The following is a 16934-nucleotide window of genomic DNA, read 5'->3' on the forward strand; positions in this document are numbered from 1 at the left end:
ATGGATATATAAGCAACAGTTGCCGATGTGTGCACAAACTCCCAAGGAGTCAGATTGGTTGTCTGTCCTGGTTGTCCTAAATATTTCTGTACAATCAAAGGACTAGTCATCCTTAAGTGCAGCTGCTAGCCGAACACGATTCAGTGCGCTGATAACAAACCCATAACTCTCAGGAATGCATTGCACACTTGTGCAATCAGTGTGCCTTGGCTCCTGATGCTCAGCACCATTAGTCATTGTCACATTGGCAGATAGGTGAATCTGCAGCACTACCCCACTCCCATGCACAAAACCTTTAGCTAAAAAAAAAAATACATGCCAACCACAGGGGGCCCCTAGCTAGTGGGTGGCACAGGGGCACTGACCCCTTGTGCCTCCATTATAATCCGGCCCTGATCGCGTCCCCTCGCATTTGGGCACTATTAAAATCTACCTCTAAGTCGGTTAAATAAATCATGAAAAACTCGTGTCAACCCTTTTTTATGTGTTGACCGTTAACCTGTCAACCTTTTGCTTGTGTCGACATTATGTCAATGTAGGCTATGTCGACCAATAGTTGTCAACCTAATTACTGTTGAACCATGAGAGAGAGAGAGAGAGAGAGAGAGAGAGAGACTATGGCAAGGACCGCACACTGTATGGGGAAGGGCGGGTAACACATATAAACATATATGTAATGTATGCATTGTAGCTGCATTACCTCAGGGATCAGCAGCACTGTGGATCACAGTCATATATATTACAAACAATATTACCGGACTAAGTAAAAACAGGACCCGGACAAGATCATGGAACACCGGACATCAAACTCTGCATTCTGGAGCTTGTAGTGTCCAGTCTGGGAAGGGTCCCGCTGCGGGGTGTCTTGTCCGGTGGGGTGTCCCAGTGATAGCTTTCATCAAAAACGTGGGGAAGGGGAGATTACAGCCTCCCCGTTTGGTCCAGACCGTACCGTAACATGCAGGGAGGCTGTATTCTCCCCTTTCTCCTCTCCCTGGTGACAGGTGACAGAGCAACTCCACCGGATGGGACACCCCTGGCAATGCACCCACCCCGGATCAGACACTACAAGCTCCAGAATTACGTATATTGATAAATTGAGACGGTCCGGTCTGCAAGCCCCGTCAGCGTCCCAGACGACCAGCATGCCCGCCCATCCTTCCCCCCTCCGACTCCTCCCCCCTCCGACTCCTCCCTCCCTCACTCCAACCCGGTCCACGGGGGGGGGGAGCGGCCACCACCCGCAGATCACCGTGCCCCGGGGGGGGGGGGGGGGGGGGGCATAGATTGCAAATGCCTAAAGCTGCCTAGTGGTGGCGCCGGCCCTGGGTCCAGCGTTCCAGTGTCCTGTCCAGTCCGGTTTTTAACCCTACCCCAATATTACATGTACTGCACGTTTATATGTGTTGCAATCTGTGGCTGAACAAGAGCTGTGGAACTACAAGGTGCAGCATGTCTTCTCGGTTTCCCCAGTCTCCTGTCATTCTCTAGCCGCTGAGGATCTATGTTTTATCATGTCAGTCATGTTTCATAATCTAATTTAACAATTCCAAAAATGCTCTGAAAGCCTGTAAGCTCCTTAACTAAAAGTATCAGCATGTCCTATCAGTCACTTCTAGTTCTCCAAATTTTGTGGAGCTACAAGTCCCAGCATTCCCTGCCAGCCACCTCACTATGGATCTTGAAGTCTCAGCATGCCACATAATTTACCTAAATAGCGCTATTCCCAGTAGGACAGTAACAAGTACTATATATCTTGATGCTGTAACACTTTGCTCCTGAAACACTGCTGGATTGAAGTGGTTAAAGTTAAGGAGCGCCCTCTTGTGGTTGCTGCAATTACATCTTTGCAATTTCACTGCTCTTCATAACCTCAAACTAGTAAGTAAATCGCAATTCTGTATTATTATTATTATTATTATTATTATTATTATTATTATTATGAATAGCTTAAACAAAAATTGTATGCTATGATCCATTATATCGCTTTACTTAATAAATCATTGCGATTAGTGAATGGAGTGTTCTTATGCTCAACTTCCAGTTTATGGACTTTGCTGGAGCTCAGTCTGGGGAAACTTGTGCTACTGTACTTACTCCCTCCCAGGCGCCAGCCCTGTCATTGTACATTGTAGTAAAACAATAAATGGTGTCCGATAAGCATCAGCTGTGCTACACACCTTGTTCTAACAGCCATAGCCACAAGGAGAAATGCTGCTATCTACACAGACCAAGGGGACTATTGTCTGTCACTGTCCCTTTCTTCCCATCCTCTTCTCTTTACCTTTCATGTCACCATGTGGCAGACAAAACACAGACCAGTCACCTCTTACCTGCTCATCCTAATACTCCCCCCTTACCTGCAGGAACCCGGTGACACCTATGGACAGTCACACACCCAAAGAGCACGCAGTACAATGTATGTATGGGTGCTATAATAGTTACATAAGGAAATGTAACCGAGGTACCATTTAAATGGTCTCTTCTCAAGAAATGTAATAATCTGCAATACACTTGGGTCATTACATTGTTACTAGGGCTATTAACATTACAGCATAGTTCATGTTAAATACCATCTCTCTCCCCAGGGAAGGTATAACGCTGCTACCAAAAGTTTTTTAATTGTATTTTTCACAAGCCTGTGAATGTGAGTCTGTCTCTTGGATATATATATATAGATAGATAGATAGATAGACAGATAGATAGATAGATATAGATAGATATACACACCTCATAAGTACAACCCTTATAAACTATAATATTTCCTACTAAGATATTGTCTTAAGTTTATTGCAGGAGGTGCAGTTATCACTCACTGCACAGGCTACGGGGAGGGTGACCTGTCTCTGACGTCGCACTGGATCCACACTTGGATCTGTAGATTCACAGTAACAGCATATATACTGTATTATATCTGTGGCAGCAGACACACATATGCAGACAGACCACTCCTCCTATTCCCTCAGACAAGCATTTCATCTGTATAAATTGAATGTGAAAGGGCAATGGAGTTTTTAAAAAGCCGCTTTAAAGTAAAATCTATCCCTTTCATCCTAAATGCAGCGAGCGCTGTATATTGTTAGAGAAAGCTCCAGTCTATACAGTAGCTCGGGAGTGCCAGCAGCTGTAATGTATATGGAAACAGCAGAGTCAATTAGAAGCTGTTAGGGACATGCTTTAAAGAAGTGACATAAAAGGGGAAGTGAGTATAAAGCCTGCAGAGCTATCACGTTGATCACCAGCATAAAGCACCTATTGATTGCTGGCATAGGAGCTGTATGCTGGTGGCAGTTATGAGTATAATTTACAAATCAATAGCAGTCATGCACTTAGCAATGTGTGTACTGGGGAGAGGGGCACATGTGTCAGTGGAGGTTGGGGACAGGACACTCATTAAAATGCTTTAGGTGTTTCAAGACTGCGGGGCTGGGGTTTAAATACAATATTGGCTGATTGCTAATGAGCTAAATGTGTGTGCTAGTGAGGAGAGCTGTCAGTCATTGGCAGGATCCAGCTTACAGGTGGCTACCCCAACTGCTGGGGGAACTACAAGTTTAAGTAGAGGATGGCTGGTCATCCTGGAACTTGTAGTTCCACAGCAGTTGGACTATAGGTAGTAAATGTGCTGTTCTATGAAGATCGGGTGAGCAGTGCATGGGGGAGACGATGCTTGGAGCCCATGGCACCTGGGTGTGAGACAGACACTGTGTCAGTAGTGTAGTAGTGACTGTCACTGGTTACAGAGAGATCTCCCATTAGACCAATGCATCCTCTGGGAGTATTACAGAGCACAGCCATTATATACAGTAGTGTGCTAGATGTGCAGCTGCTCAAATAAGAGGGCAGGTTTGGGGCATATATCTAAAAAAAAAAGTCTATTTTAGTAAAACATTGTATAGAGAGTGCGTCGTTGCACAGGTAAAGGGTGTAGGGCAGGGGGTGTGGGCGCAGCAGAGTACTATGATGCAGAATAATGTGCCTGCCTACTACAGTGTACTTAGTTGTGTCTGTAAGATAGGGCTGTGCACTTGTGTGCAGCCTGGGGGAGAGGTGTGCTGCTGCTGCTGCTAGGTACCATTGCATCCCACATTCCCTCCCCCTTGCCTTGGCCCCACCTCTGCTCTCAGCTGCTGCCTGAACACTTCCCTGCCAGAGTGAAAGCGAGAGTAGCAGCGTCGCGGTCCCCCCTGAAGGGTCCCTTTGCCGGTGTTTGCGGGACAGCCTGGCTGGCAGTGCTGGGCGCTGTTGGGGAGATGCACGCTGCCCGCTAGCTGCCGCCTCCTCCTCCCTGCAGGGCAACAACCCGGGACTGCAAGCAGAAACCGGGGCTCCATCCCCGCAGTCCCATGCACGGTGTCTCCGCTCACTGTCTCCGGCGGCTGGAAACTCCTTGGAAGTGGATCTGTGCAGAGAGTGACTGGACTGTACGCCATCCTCGGGCACCGGACAGCACGGCGTAGCCCAGCTGTGGCAGGCGGGCAGAAGCCGGGGAGGGGGGGAGAGGGATCGGAGCGCTCCTTCTGTGCATGAGAAGACTTTGGGGGAGATACCCTGGAGTGTGGCCGGGGAGCGATGACTTCTCTCCGGGTTCCTGGCGCTGCAGCGCCCGCTCTGACACTTCTGGCTCTGCTGCTCAGCTGCAACTTCGGGTGCTCCTTGGCAGGTAACTAACCTGTGCCTCATCCCCATCACTGTGCCACATGACCACCCCCTTCCCTGTGCCCCATGACCGTCCATGCACGTAGGGAATGGGATGGTAACATTTCCTACATATTATTAAATTGTCTAGTTCCATTGAATTTGCCTCCCCCAGAATGGGCATACACTGGCATTGCAAAGCATATCCTGTCTTGTGTTAGTGCTAGGTAGTTCTGTTTCATCTGGGTAAGCAATATTCATTTTTTATTATAATACAGGATTTTATTATGTCTTACCTTGATGTGCCATTATAAACAGCTGATTGCCCGCAGAAAGCCCTTGTATCATTGCTATATCTGCACAGAAGCCTCACAGCAATCCCTTTCCTCCCAGCACGCAGATATACATTGGTGCATAGTGTCAGCATCTACTGGTGGCTGCAAGGACCACGGAGAGAGGAATAGAAGTTTGTGTACTTCATAAAACAATATAAAGTGTGCATATATAAATATGCAGGGAGGTGGAAGAGATGGTAGCACTGGGGATCCAGGTGTCTGATTCTGGCTTCATCAGAACTTCCATGTGCATTATAGACAGTGCTGCATGTAGACTCCTGCGTTGGAAGGGTTATTTGTTATCTGAATGTGTTTTAGGAATGGAGCTGGCAATAGTCCCAGAAAATCTAAGTGAAAAGTGTTGTTTTTCAGCACATGTGCCTGTTTTTAGGTGTGATTCTGTTCTCCCTAATTCACAAACCCCCTCACTGTGGAGATACTATTTACAGGTCATTTTGTATGTCTGGCTGAATAAAGTTGATGTGTGGTGGGAAAACAGTAATTGAACTAATTATGCCATTTGCCCTTCACGTTGCTGGTTCCTGCAGTGTTCGGCGCTGTTTGGTCATGTGGAAAGAAGAGATGATCAGGATCCCACTGTGGGTATGCTGAAGTGTCAGGCCTGTCTATCCACCTGGCCCGACATGTGTCTTTAAGCCCATGGGGTATCACTGTGGTACAGCCCTGATCGCAGTGAAGATAGACAGGTTAGCCATAAGAGTAGGTAAGATAGGTAGCACAGCAAACAGTATATCTCCTGTGTATCAGACCATTGCCTGGAATGATGGATTAGGATGTCCTTTGTTAGCCAAAGTACCAATATTTTGCATGCACTGTTCTTGAATGGCAGGTCACCAGACCTGCTTTTGTGCATGCCAAATTGGATGTTTGCATATGTAAGCAAATAGGTAATGGGTCCCACATAAAGTTATTGTGTGCATACTGTTTACTAAAGGTCTGAGAAACTCGCTGAGACTCTGCACCGGTAATCCTGCAGCATTTTCATAAAGTGCAAATGATTGACAAGAATCGTGTATCCAGATTGTGATGTGTTCTACAGTCCAATTATTTCTGGCGTAAAGTAGAAGGGAAATCTGTACATAGTAATGCATAATGATCCTGGGTATAAAGCATTGTTTATATTGTCTTTCATAACAGGGCCTAACAACTATGATCTTAGTAGGACAATTATTATACTGCAGCTCTCATAGTGAATGAAAATAGAATATTAATAATGTGCCTTATTCGTGCATTGCCTTATCCTCTTTCTGTTAAGTTCATTAGAAAAGCAAAACCATACTGCAAACAACCTACAGTATGTTATTCGCTTTGCAGTCTCCTGACACTGTTGTTCCCCTGTATCTATAGTTTGTTAGTGCCTGGTCATTCAGGAGCTGGATAGCACCAGATAATAACCCCAAACGATGCTAAACAGCGTAATTTCTTGTCTTCCATATATAAAGTAAATGCACAGGAGTTTGTGTGTTTTTGTTACTGTTTTAACAAGTTGTATCTTGGGCACACAAGCAAATATCTGGGCTTCGGATCTTCATTGCCAATATATTCCATGGATTACTGCATTTTTTTTTATTTATACACACTCACTCGATTGGGCCACTTATACCCCTTTCAGACATACTACCCGGGATGTCACTTCCGGGTTCAATCCCGGGATTTTGGAGACCCGGGTCAATTGCAAGTGCTTGGGATCCGGGAGTGAAGTCCCGGGTAGACCCTTTATGGCATACGCTAGTCCCGGGTTGATGCGCGTTCATGTGAAAAAAACCTGGGATTTTCATGTATGTCTGAAAGAGGTATTAGTCATTTACGTTGTACACAATTTCGACAGACACCATGCTGCGTGTAATGCACGTTGAGAAAACCTGGACTGTTTAGCACTTTGAGAACCAAAGTTCTGGAATAGAGTTCTATATATCTTAATTACAGCAATCACATTTAGTATAGAGACTTGTCACTATTGATCCAAAAACCTGCAAACTTTAGATGTACCAAAATGAAAATGTGACACAGAAACAGTCTGTAATTTGTGACCATTAGTAATAACATATGTAATGCATCTACCTGGATAAAAATGCAATCTTCTCTTTCGTGTATGTTTGTGTAGTTGTGCTTTCACAAGTCCTTGTAAATATTAGTGGTGAAAATAGTTATTAGTTGCCCCATTTCTCAATATATTTATTTTTTCTTTTTCTGATGTTTAATATTAACCTGTCAGTTATTGGTTGTGTTGTCATAACTAATGAGTAACTTAGCGGCCTATCCTATGAACAGCAGACTCCACACAATTAAGCAGTGACTGATAGTACTGTAGAGATTAGCATTCACAAATGAGTCTTGCTGTGATGGAAATCTCACAAGAACAAGGGGTTGTTTACGATGGATGGTTATCTGCTGAGGCAGTGATCTTTGTCACACCCATTGTATGATGTGCAAGATAATAAGTTTGTTTCCTACTGTTCAGATCTTTGTAGGAATGTGGACATAATTATTGTGACTCCTTGTGACTGTCATGGTGCATTGACTGGGGGTTAATGTGGTTGTTAAGCCTGAGAGAACAATTAGGTTTCAAAGGTCTGTGAGTAGCTATTGCTTGGGCAGTGTCTCCGCAGCTGATGGAGATCATCATCCGGACAGAGTTTCCATTATGTTATCTGATGTGGTAGATGGGATAGGGGGGACTATAAGAGGCAGAGGCAAGCTCTAAGCAAATTGGCTGAATACAGCAGTCAATTTATGTGTGGGTCTCTGTGACTACTGTACTCTACACCAGTGGTGTCCAACTCATGGCCCTCCAGCTGTTGTGGAACTACATGTCCCAGCATGTCCTACCACAGATTTTATATACGTAATGTTCCACAACAGCTGGAGGGCCATGAGTTGGACACCACTGCTCTACACAGAGTAAAGCTGAGTACACATATATATACAATTGTCGGGCCAATCTTCCATTCTGGGACGAACCGCCGTTCGATTGTATAGGTGTGTACGCTGTCCCGACTCCCTCTGTACGATCCATAAACGGTCTTGTACATCCATACTTGGTAGAACGAAGGTTCAGTGCTGTTTAATATTCATCCGACCAGACGGGCCCATATCGGAACAAAAGTGCAATGTGTACGCACGTTCGATTGATATGCTGGCCGTTCTTGCGACTATAATGCCAAAGCTGGAATGCCCATGTAGTCACTCTCTCGACTGTCATTGCATGATGGTTAACACCCCTGCTGCACAGGTACTTGTAGTGCCACGTAAAAAGTTAAGTCCGGCAAACCGCTCTGAAGAACGGTGTATCTGGCCGTCTAGATGTAGTCAGCCGGCAGGGTGACTAGAGACAGACATACGGCAAATACCCGGGGTGCGCGTCTAGATGTAGTCTCAACATAAAACACTAGTGCTAGCTTTGGCACATAATATTGTGTTTGTGGGATCTCACATTAAACTATAAAAACAGAGCAGCATAAATAACATTATTGTTCTTTGCTACAGCAAAAGCCACTGGCCCTGCCCCCAGATGTGTGACAATGGCAGACTGCAGTGCCCCCCGCCATGAATCTCCCCATGGTGTAAAACGGAAGCCAGGTCGGTTGACCCAGTTTACTCTTTTACTCTGCCCATTAATCCAGGTCCTTCCTGAGACCATCTCTGCAACCTAGTCAGGTTGGACTTCCGAGTCACTGGCTCCGGATTAACCCTTTTCCATTGAGCCTCGACCCAGGTTTTCATGGCAATAACCCTGGTTTTAGCGGATGTTAAAAAGTGTTACAAGAAACTATGTTTAATTGAGAAATCTACCTCCAAAATCTGGAACCCTGTAATCTATAATCACAATTTGTTTGGAGTTGGCATTAGCTGCCACCATCAAGCACCAAAAAGTGAAATATGCCATTAATTGCAGGCCGCATAGAAAGCTGGGGCCGTACCAGCTCTGATATTGTATATTGTAGCAATTCATGTTTGTGCCACTGAGCACAGACCTATTTGCAGGTTACTGTGTATTGTGATATCTGGTCAGTCTATCCAGTTTATGTTGTTCAATTAAGTCATTTTCTCACTTTGCTTGTTCCTCGTATTGTTAAATAATAGAAAAAGCTTACTGCATTTAGTGACAGATCAGACAAGGAAAAAAAGTTGTTAATGTAATTTCTTTTGCGTTCTGTAAAATTTAAATCTATAAGAAATTCCATTTTCAGTAATAGCACATTGATTTCGCACCTCTACTGACTTGTGCTCTTATAGGATATTTTTAGACTGCCTGCAGTGACAGCTGGTTTTGGAGCCTTCGTATTTTATAAAGGTGAAAGGTTTTGAAATGTAGTAGATCAATTTAACTAAAGGGAACCTGTCTTCCATACGCAAGGCGAAATGCTCACTGTCTCAGTATAGTTATAGGTTGTTAGGCTGGGAAATATTAAGACGAAAATGCTGTAAAACCCCTGTTTTACTGCATTTTCGAATGTACTAATACCCAGCCACGGCGTCATCGCAGGGCAGGGTATCGCCAACTTTGGGTGGTGATACCCTATAGAAGCCTATGGGCTTCTATCACCGTCCGCCGCAGACTCCTACCCCCCTCCCCGTATTCCATGCTGCTCCTCCACCCCCAGCAGCATGTCACAGCCAGGGATGTACTTCCAGCTGCAGGGGGGAGGAGAAGACGCCGGGTACCGCCGCAGAGCCCAGGAGGTGATGGAGACCCACATCACATCACAGGTATCGCAGGGGGCCTTAGTCACTGCACCGCATTTGTTAGTATATATGTGCTAGCATCACGGCAGGGGCGTGGCAAGGGGCGGCAATGTTTAATACATCCCGCCCTTAGTCAATTGGTAGGATGCTTGTGCCCCAAACATGGCTGACTCCATTGTGTGTGTGTGTATGTTTTGGTAAACACTGCTACAAAAGTTAAGGCACTATTTACTGTTCTATAGTACACACATACTACACCACGTTGTACAGAACATTCGCCTCCATCCCTACTTCAGTGGGTATTACAATCTACATTCCTTATCATGAAGACAAAACTTACCAGGAAAGGCTAAAAGATCTTAAAATGTATAGTTTAGAGCAGAGGAGGGAAAGGGGGGGGGGGGGGGGGAGGTCATGATAGAAACTTTCAAATATATCAAGGGTAGGAGACCTTCTTCACAGGAAGAAGAGCAACAGAACATGAGGACATGCACTGAAACTAGAGGGAGGATGATTCAGGGGAATTTGAGGAAGAATTACTTCACAGAAAGAGTAGTAGATAAGTGGAATAGCCTCCCATCAGAGGTGGTAGAGGCAAATACAGTAGTACAATTTAAACATGCTTGGTATAGGCATATTGATATCCTTACATAGAAATAAGGATCAAATATGGTTTGAGGTAAAATGTTTAAAAAAGGGGCAGACTAGATGGGCTAAGTGGTTCTTATCTGCCGTCAAATTCTATGTTTCTATGTAAGACACACAGGACCACATTCTGCAGACAGTTTACTTACCAGTGTGATTTTGGTGTGTGGAAGAAGCAGAGCACCTGGAGTAAACCTATGCAATCCTCATTATGAGAACATACAAACTCTGCACACATCATGACTTCATTGATGTTAGCATGTAATGCCAACCACTGCTCCAACCAGTTATCACTATGGTGTGTGTGTTTTAAAACCATCATGTACAAAGTATCTATTTGACAGGGAATATTTATACAAAGTCATTTGTCATAAAAAATGTGTTGATTGGACCGTGCTGAAGAATATTTACAGCTCTGTGACTAATATTTAGTTTACACAGGCTTATTTGACAAATCTAGATGTGTCAGAACTAGGAGCTTTGTAAAACTGTTTATGTAAAGGTAATTATTTACAACATGCGGTGTCACAGGGAACGACAGCTATGCATTATTCTTGGAAGATCAGTGGCATGTCGAATTGATGATTCAATAATGTTACATTAGGGGAAATTAATGTAGGTTTATACATTACTCAAAATGACGATGCTGCGTTTTGTGAGCTGTGGAAGATAATTGTGTTTGATAGTAACTTCCATGAGCCAGCAGCCTTTCCTGTTAGTGTGTTATACCCTTTGTAATTTGGAAAAAAAAAAAGGTTATATTTTTGTGATGGCTTCCTACAAAATTTAGGACCAGTACTCCATTATTTTATAATTTTATTAATTTTTATTTATTTTTTTAAATAAATGCGTTACACGGGTTCTTATTGCTAGCAATACAGCTTTGGAATTCAGTCTGCCTTCTGTGAATTATAAATATGGCTCTTCTGACACAAAACATTAACTTTTATATTCTGTGCATGGAAGTGCCTAAATGAAGGATTATATTGTGTATGGTATAATTCAAAGCAAAAAAATAAAATGTGAGGAATGACGAGATCACTTAAATCGCTAATAGAAATTGCATTTGTTTTCAGGACATTAAGTTCTCTTTGTCTGGTAGAGTAAACCATCCGAAGTATGTATTCAAGTGTAAATATTGATATCAAGTTTCTATGAGCCTCTTTCATTAATATAATTGCAAACATGATGTAGCCTCGCTGCACCATTGGCAGGAAGACTACTGTACAGCATGCACTGCACTTGTAAGCAAGCTTTAAGCAGCCACCTCCTGACCTGGAAAACGGATGATTAGAGCAGGTCAGGAAGGGAAACCGATATTGTCTTAATACTATTTCCTGATTAACTTACAGTTGGCTCAAAATCGCTCCAAAGGGACAACTTTTGTTTATACAAATTCAATTTAAAGAATTTAAGTGATTACAGATTTAGCTGAATTGCTTTCAATATTTTATCCTATAGCAACGTTGGATTTATTTACTTTTTTTGAGTGTGTTCCTTGGCCATACATTAGAATGACCTGCATACGATGCAGATCATAGGCAGGTCGTATGAGCTATAAAATCTGCATGTGACCGAAAGCCATCCCGACTTACGTGCAATCAGTTGAGCGACCTGTCGACCCACGGGACCGCGCATCTCACCAAAACACTGCACGATCAATCAACCGCAGGACACGTCAACATCATGCGTTCGTGCCTGATATTATCGGAATGTATGGCCAGCTTGTGTTATGTAGCAAGTACAGATTAATACAAACTATTTAAAAGATATTCAGAACTACATTGGTTATGTACTGTGCAGAAGATCAACAGAGAGGGCCTGGCTCACAGAAGCTTACAGTTTATAGGGAATATGGGAGGACAAATATGGATTAGAGGGCAAAGTGGAGTAGAGCACAGATAAAACATATATTGGTCTCAAGGCAAACTACCAGTAAGTCACCTGTGCTAAAGCATGGATATCGCTAAAAGCTGGGTGGTTACTGTGCATTGAGGACCAAGGTTTGGACTGTCTGAGTTAGGAAAATGGGGAGTAAGTTCTTTTGGATGTGTTGGGAGGCTTGATGAAAGTCATTCCAAAGGTTAGAAGTGATCCTGGAGAATCTTGAATGCAAAAGTGGAAGGCAGCACCTCAACGGGGAATTGCGGTGGCCTTTGTCCTCCATGCCCCTTGAGCACATGACATCATACGGAGGGGGCAGGTCTGCCAGGCACCGGATGAAAGAACAATGCCCAGAGCATCCTTAGGATGCCCCCAGCACCTTGCTCTCTGTGCATTGGAACTGCTCATTCACCCCTAATTAAAGCCCTGGTCAGGGAGGAGTTGATGCTACGGTCATAAACAGAAGGAAGATAGCAGCAGAGGCGTAGTTTACACTGAACCTGGGTCAGCACTGCTTTTCCCTATGGATGACATTAAAAATGTCCATTTTAGGACTGATAAACTGCCATCCAACTTTTCCCTCAATGCTTTAAAATAAAAATTAAAATATGACAAGTTAGCATTGAAAAATGTTGGTTTGTTTATTTAGTAAAATATTTTCCAAAAAGTTTTATTCAGTGCTCAAGCATACACAGCGGTATTAAAGTGCAGCATCACCCATGTGCGCCCCCCCCCCCCCCCCAAAAAAAAATATATAAATGATTCTGTGTGCACTGCCCGTATCCTTCCTAGCTGCTGTCTTCTGACACTGCAGCGCAATGTGGAAAGGCGTCCAGCACTTCTGGTATCCTTTCAGCACTACCCGGATGTCCCAACCTGGGTTGGGACCATTTACACTGCCCACGACCCAGGTCCAACCAGTGTTCAACCCTGGTCTGGACCTGGGTAGACCAGTGTTACTGGACCTGGGTTGGCCCCTTTTTACACCAACGATGACCTGGGTCCAACCTAGGTTATTCCTTGGTGTAGTAAACTAGGTGATTTTCACTATATAGTCCAAATCGCCTGAGCGAATCGCCCTTTGTGTACATGGCTTTAATGCAGAGAGGAGTAGATTTCTGTAATCTAGGTTAGAAATGATTAGGAGTAGAGTTTTCTTAGCTTTCATTGCGGAGAAGGGCCTGAGTTTGTTAACCCTTTTAGGTCCAAAATCTACTTGGGCTCAACAGCCCTAGCGCTAGTAGCAGATCCAACGGTGAGCCCAGTTTAAAATAAGAACATTAACATTCAAGCTTGGACTGCAAAAGGTTAATGTTGATAAGCCAGAAAAGACCAGATTGGAAAAAGGATTTGATAAGGAGGAAAAGACAGAATCAAGTAGAACACCGTTACATCGGACTGAGTGAGCGCTACTAGACTCGAATGCTGTGCAAGCATCTAATGCGTGTGCGCAAGTCTCAGGGGAAGTGCCGCTGCGGCCATTTTACTGGCAACTTGTTGTATTTGAAAGGTGAATGCATTTGATACATGGTGTTCCACCCAATCCTCTCCTAACTGTCATGTGTTGGAAATGTGAGAGCTGATTTGCTGGAGCATCATTTATCGTACACAACAAATTTTATCACAAAATGATTCATTTAAATGTATCATTGAAGTTTGCTAAATGGGGCCGATAATTTGGTTCTCTTGTTTGTGTTGAATTATTCTCATTAATGAAGGCAGAAAAGTGACCATGGTTTTCTTGTGGCACAGAAACTTCCTACAGTGCATGGTATGTGGTTTTGCAGGCAGGACATCCTAGTATAGAGACAGTCAGTCTTGCTGGTTGGCCTCGTGTAATTAATGTATAGATTTGTAACCTATCAAGTGATGGAAATTTAGTGCTATGCGAGGAAGCAAGTGAAGGTCCTTTCCAGCATCATCACATTTCCACAAGTGGAGTTGGCATGCCCTGTTCTGTACAGCTCAGCAGTAACTATAAAATGTGCATCTTCTGCCAGACAGCAGCCATCGCCCAGTCCCACCGAGATCAGATCTCTTCAATATGCAAACCTTATTCTCCTTTCTCTATTAGATATATTACTGAATAGTAGCAAGCAGAACACGTGTAATACATTTTCTGAATGTTTCTAAATAATACTTCTGAAAGTTATATATGATTGTTGCTACTCTGGATTCGGGCCTAGCCGTGTGAATTATGTCCGGTCTCTTATGTTGTCGCCATTGCACACGATCCCTAACTCTGTGTAACAGAAATTTTACATGCAGCGCGGACATAACCAGAACCAGCTCTTGTACTTTTATTATACAGGCTCCTTGGACATAGAAGGTTTCTCTGCAGATTTATATAACCTACAGTAATTATGTGCTAATACAGTGAATATGAGAATGATGCTGCCAGCAGTTCTGAGGGATTACCTGCAGGGCTAGTGAGATTGGTCACGGTCCAGAGTTAATGAAAGTTTTACATTATCACCTCATTACCAGGTATACTAGAGGGGATTCGTAAGACTGCACCATTTTCTTATGTTGTCTGATCTCCATTTAGATGTTAGGATGCACTTTCTCAGGGAAATGTTGGTATTCCCTAAATGTTTCAAAAGCTTCAGAAAGTGATAAAATGGAGAGTGATAAACAGCCAATCAGCTCCTACCTGCCATGTCCCAGACTCTGTTTGAAAAACGTTAGGCAGGAGCTGATTGATTGTTTATCACTCTCCATTTTATCACTTTTTGAAGCTTGGTGCATCTGTCCTGTATGTTAAATTTATATAAGGATATGATTTATTCAGTACATCGGCTGACGCACATAACACGCTGTAATGGTATATTAGGCAGATCCCTGAGATTTACATGATGTACTAAACCTCGGAGACAGAGAAACTGCCAACCGATAAGACAATAACTGTCATTTTTCAAACACGGACTGTAATATGGAATTTAGGAGCTGACTGGCTGGTACTTTATCTCCATTCACTCTATTACTTGCAGGCTAGTTCACCCCCCTTCTTGTATCTAATATTAGACACCTCACACACCGTTTATACTGCCCCCACCCTTTATTACTTGATAAATGCTAAGAATGGAGCGTAACACAAATTCACAATACTTATTCGGTATTCTGGTTCAAGATCGTCAGCAATGGGCTGAATTGATAGTCCGATATATGTCCCAATTATGTACCAAACCTAATGGACAGCTCTAACATGCAGACAACACAATTAGGTTCTAGATACATTGGTTACTGGGCTGTAAGTGGGAGGCGGCTATTCAAACACAAAGCGGTTGATTGGTGTCAAGGATGCGTCATAACTGGTAGGAAACTCAGTTGCTCACATCAGAGGCAATACTTTGAGGGAGATTGTGCACCTACAGTAGTATGGCCATGCAATGTGAAGTTGCTCAAGCGGGACTCTTGTGGCTAAATACCAGTCCTTGTACACCAGGGGAAGGGATTTTATTAGCATTCGCATTAAACGCAGATGCAACTATGGCAAAAGATGGTAAAACTGTTGCAGCAGCATTGTGCGCCTCAGAATCCTCTCTCGAACTTCTTGTCCAATAATATAATAATGTTTATGTGTATAGATGTGTGTCTCCTGTGTTTGCTAGACTTTGTAGTATGATGCGGTTACATACAGGTAACTGTATAATGTATATTGGCTTCAAAGGAATAACATTCACTATAAGATGAATTACGCATTATTTGGCGCTGTACCTCTCTATATAATCGCTATACACGCACTCTTTTTCCGTGTAAGAGTGTAAGGGGATTTTTCGGCGCGGAAGAAGTGAAGAAATGCTTGGAACTATGACTGCAGTGTGAAATGGAAAACCTTTACTTGCCTCTCTGGGGTTGTGTGCAGCATTGCTAAGTGACGGATGGCAGGGTACGGAGTGATGAAGTGTTTTATGAGGTGGTGGAACACTGCACTGTTATTAGATCTACAGTTAGACCCAGTGACCTAACCTGATGTAATCCCATTTTATTCCCCTCCCTGCCAAAAGGGATCACAAATACATTATTAAAACCACAACAGGTTTCATGCATTCTCCATTAAGTGCCCTTGATCGAACTCTTTCTGCAGTGTTCAGTAAAGTGCCTGCACCAGATCTGGCCTATGCAGGTATGTGTGTTTTGTCCTTTGTTTTGACATCACATGACTTCTACTGTTCTGGTGATGGATGTTTTATACCATGATCCTTAGCAATTACTGTCCCTTATGTCTTGATTCCTGGGTATTTTTCACTGAGTTTTACTGAGAGGAAAGACAGCTTATTTTTCTGACACTTGGTAGGGTACTGACGTGACCTTGGTTGTATAGATTTATCGAAGTAACTATTTTTACTGCTGACTCAATAGCAATACCTTGCAAAAAGAGACATGACACACAATTGTTTACAGCCTTATTGGCTTGAATTATACGGGGAAGTTTCCATAAAATACATCAGGCTTGTATATGTCTCACTAAAGCGTGTAGTTGTGGCAGCCGGCATTGTGTGCACAAAAATGTCCGATTTCTAAAAAATTTTTTTATATATTTATATATTATGATATTTTAAATATATATATATCTCTATCTATATATATCTATATATATATATATATATATATATATATATATATATCTATCTATCTATCTATCTATCTATCTATCTATCTATCTATCTATCTATCTATCTATCTATCTATCTATCTATCTATCTATCTATCTATCTATCTATC

General features: G+C 43.1%; 1 protein-coding gene across 3 annotated transcripts in view; it reads left to right on the forward strand.

Moving 5' to 3' along the window:
- Positions 1 to 4053: 4053 nt before the first annotated feature.
- Positions 4054 to 16934, forward strand: part of UNC5B (unc-5 netrin receptor B) — a 163007-nt gene continuing 150126 nt past the window's right edge. For all 3 annotated transcript variants that reach the window (XM_083146298.1, XM_083146299.1, XM_083146301.1), the window contains exon 1: positions 4054 to 4663. In XM_083146298.1, the coding sequence (XP_083002424.1) occupies positions 4573 to 4663 (91 nt within the window). In that variant the 5' untranslated portion in view covers positions 4054 to 4572. The remainder of the gene's footprint in view (positions 4664 to 16934) is intronic.

This window comes from Crinia signifera, chromosome 6, assembly GCF_055691185.1.
Source record: "Crinia signifera chromosome 6, ASM5569118v1, whole genome shotgun sequence".
In the NCBI taxonomy this organism is placed as follows: Eukaryota; Metazoa; Chordata; class Amphibia; order Anura; family Myobatrachidae; genus Crinia; species Crinia signifera.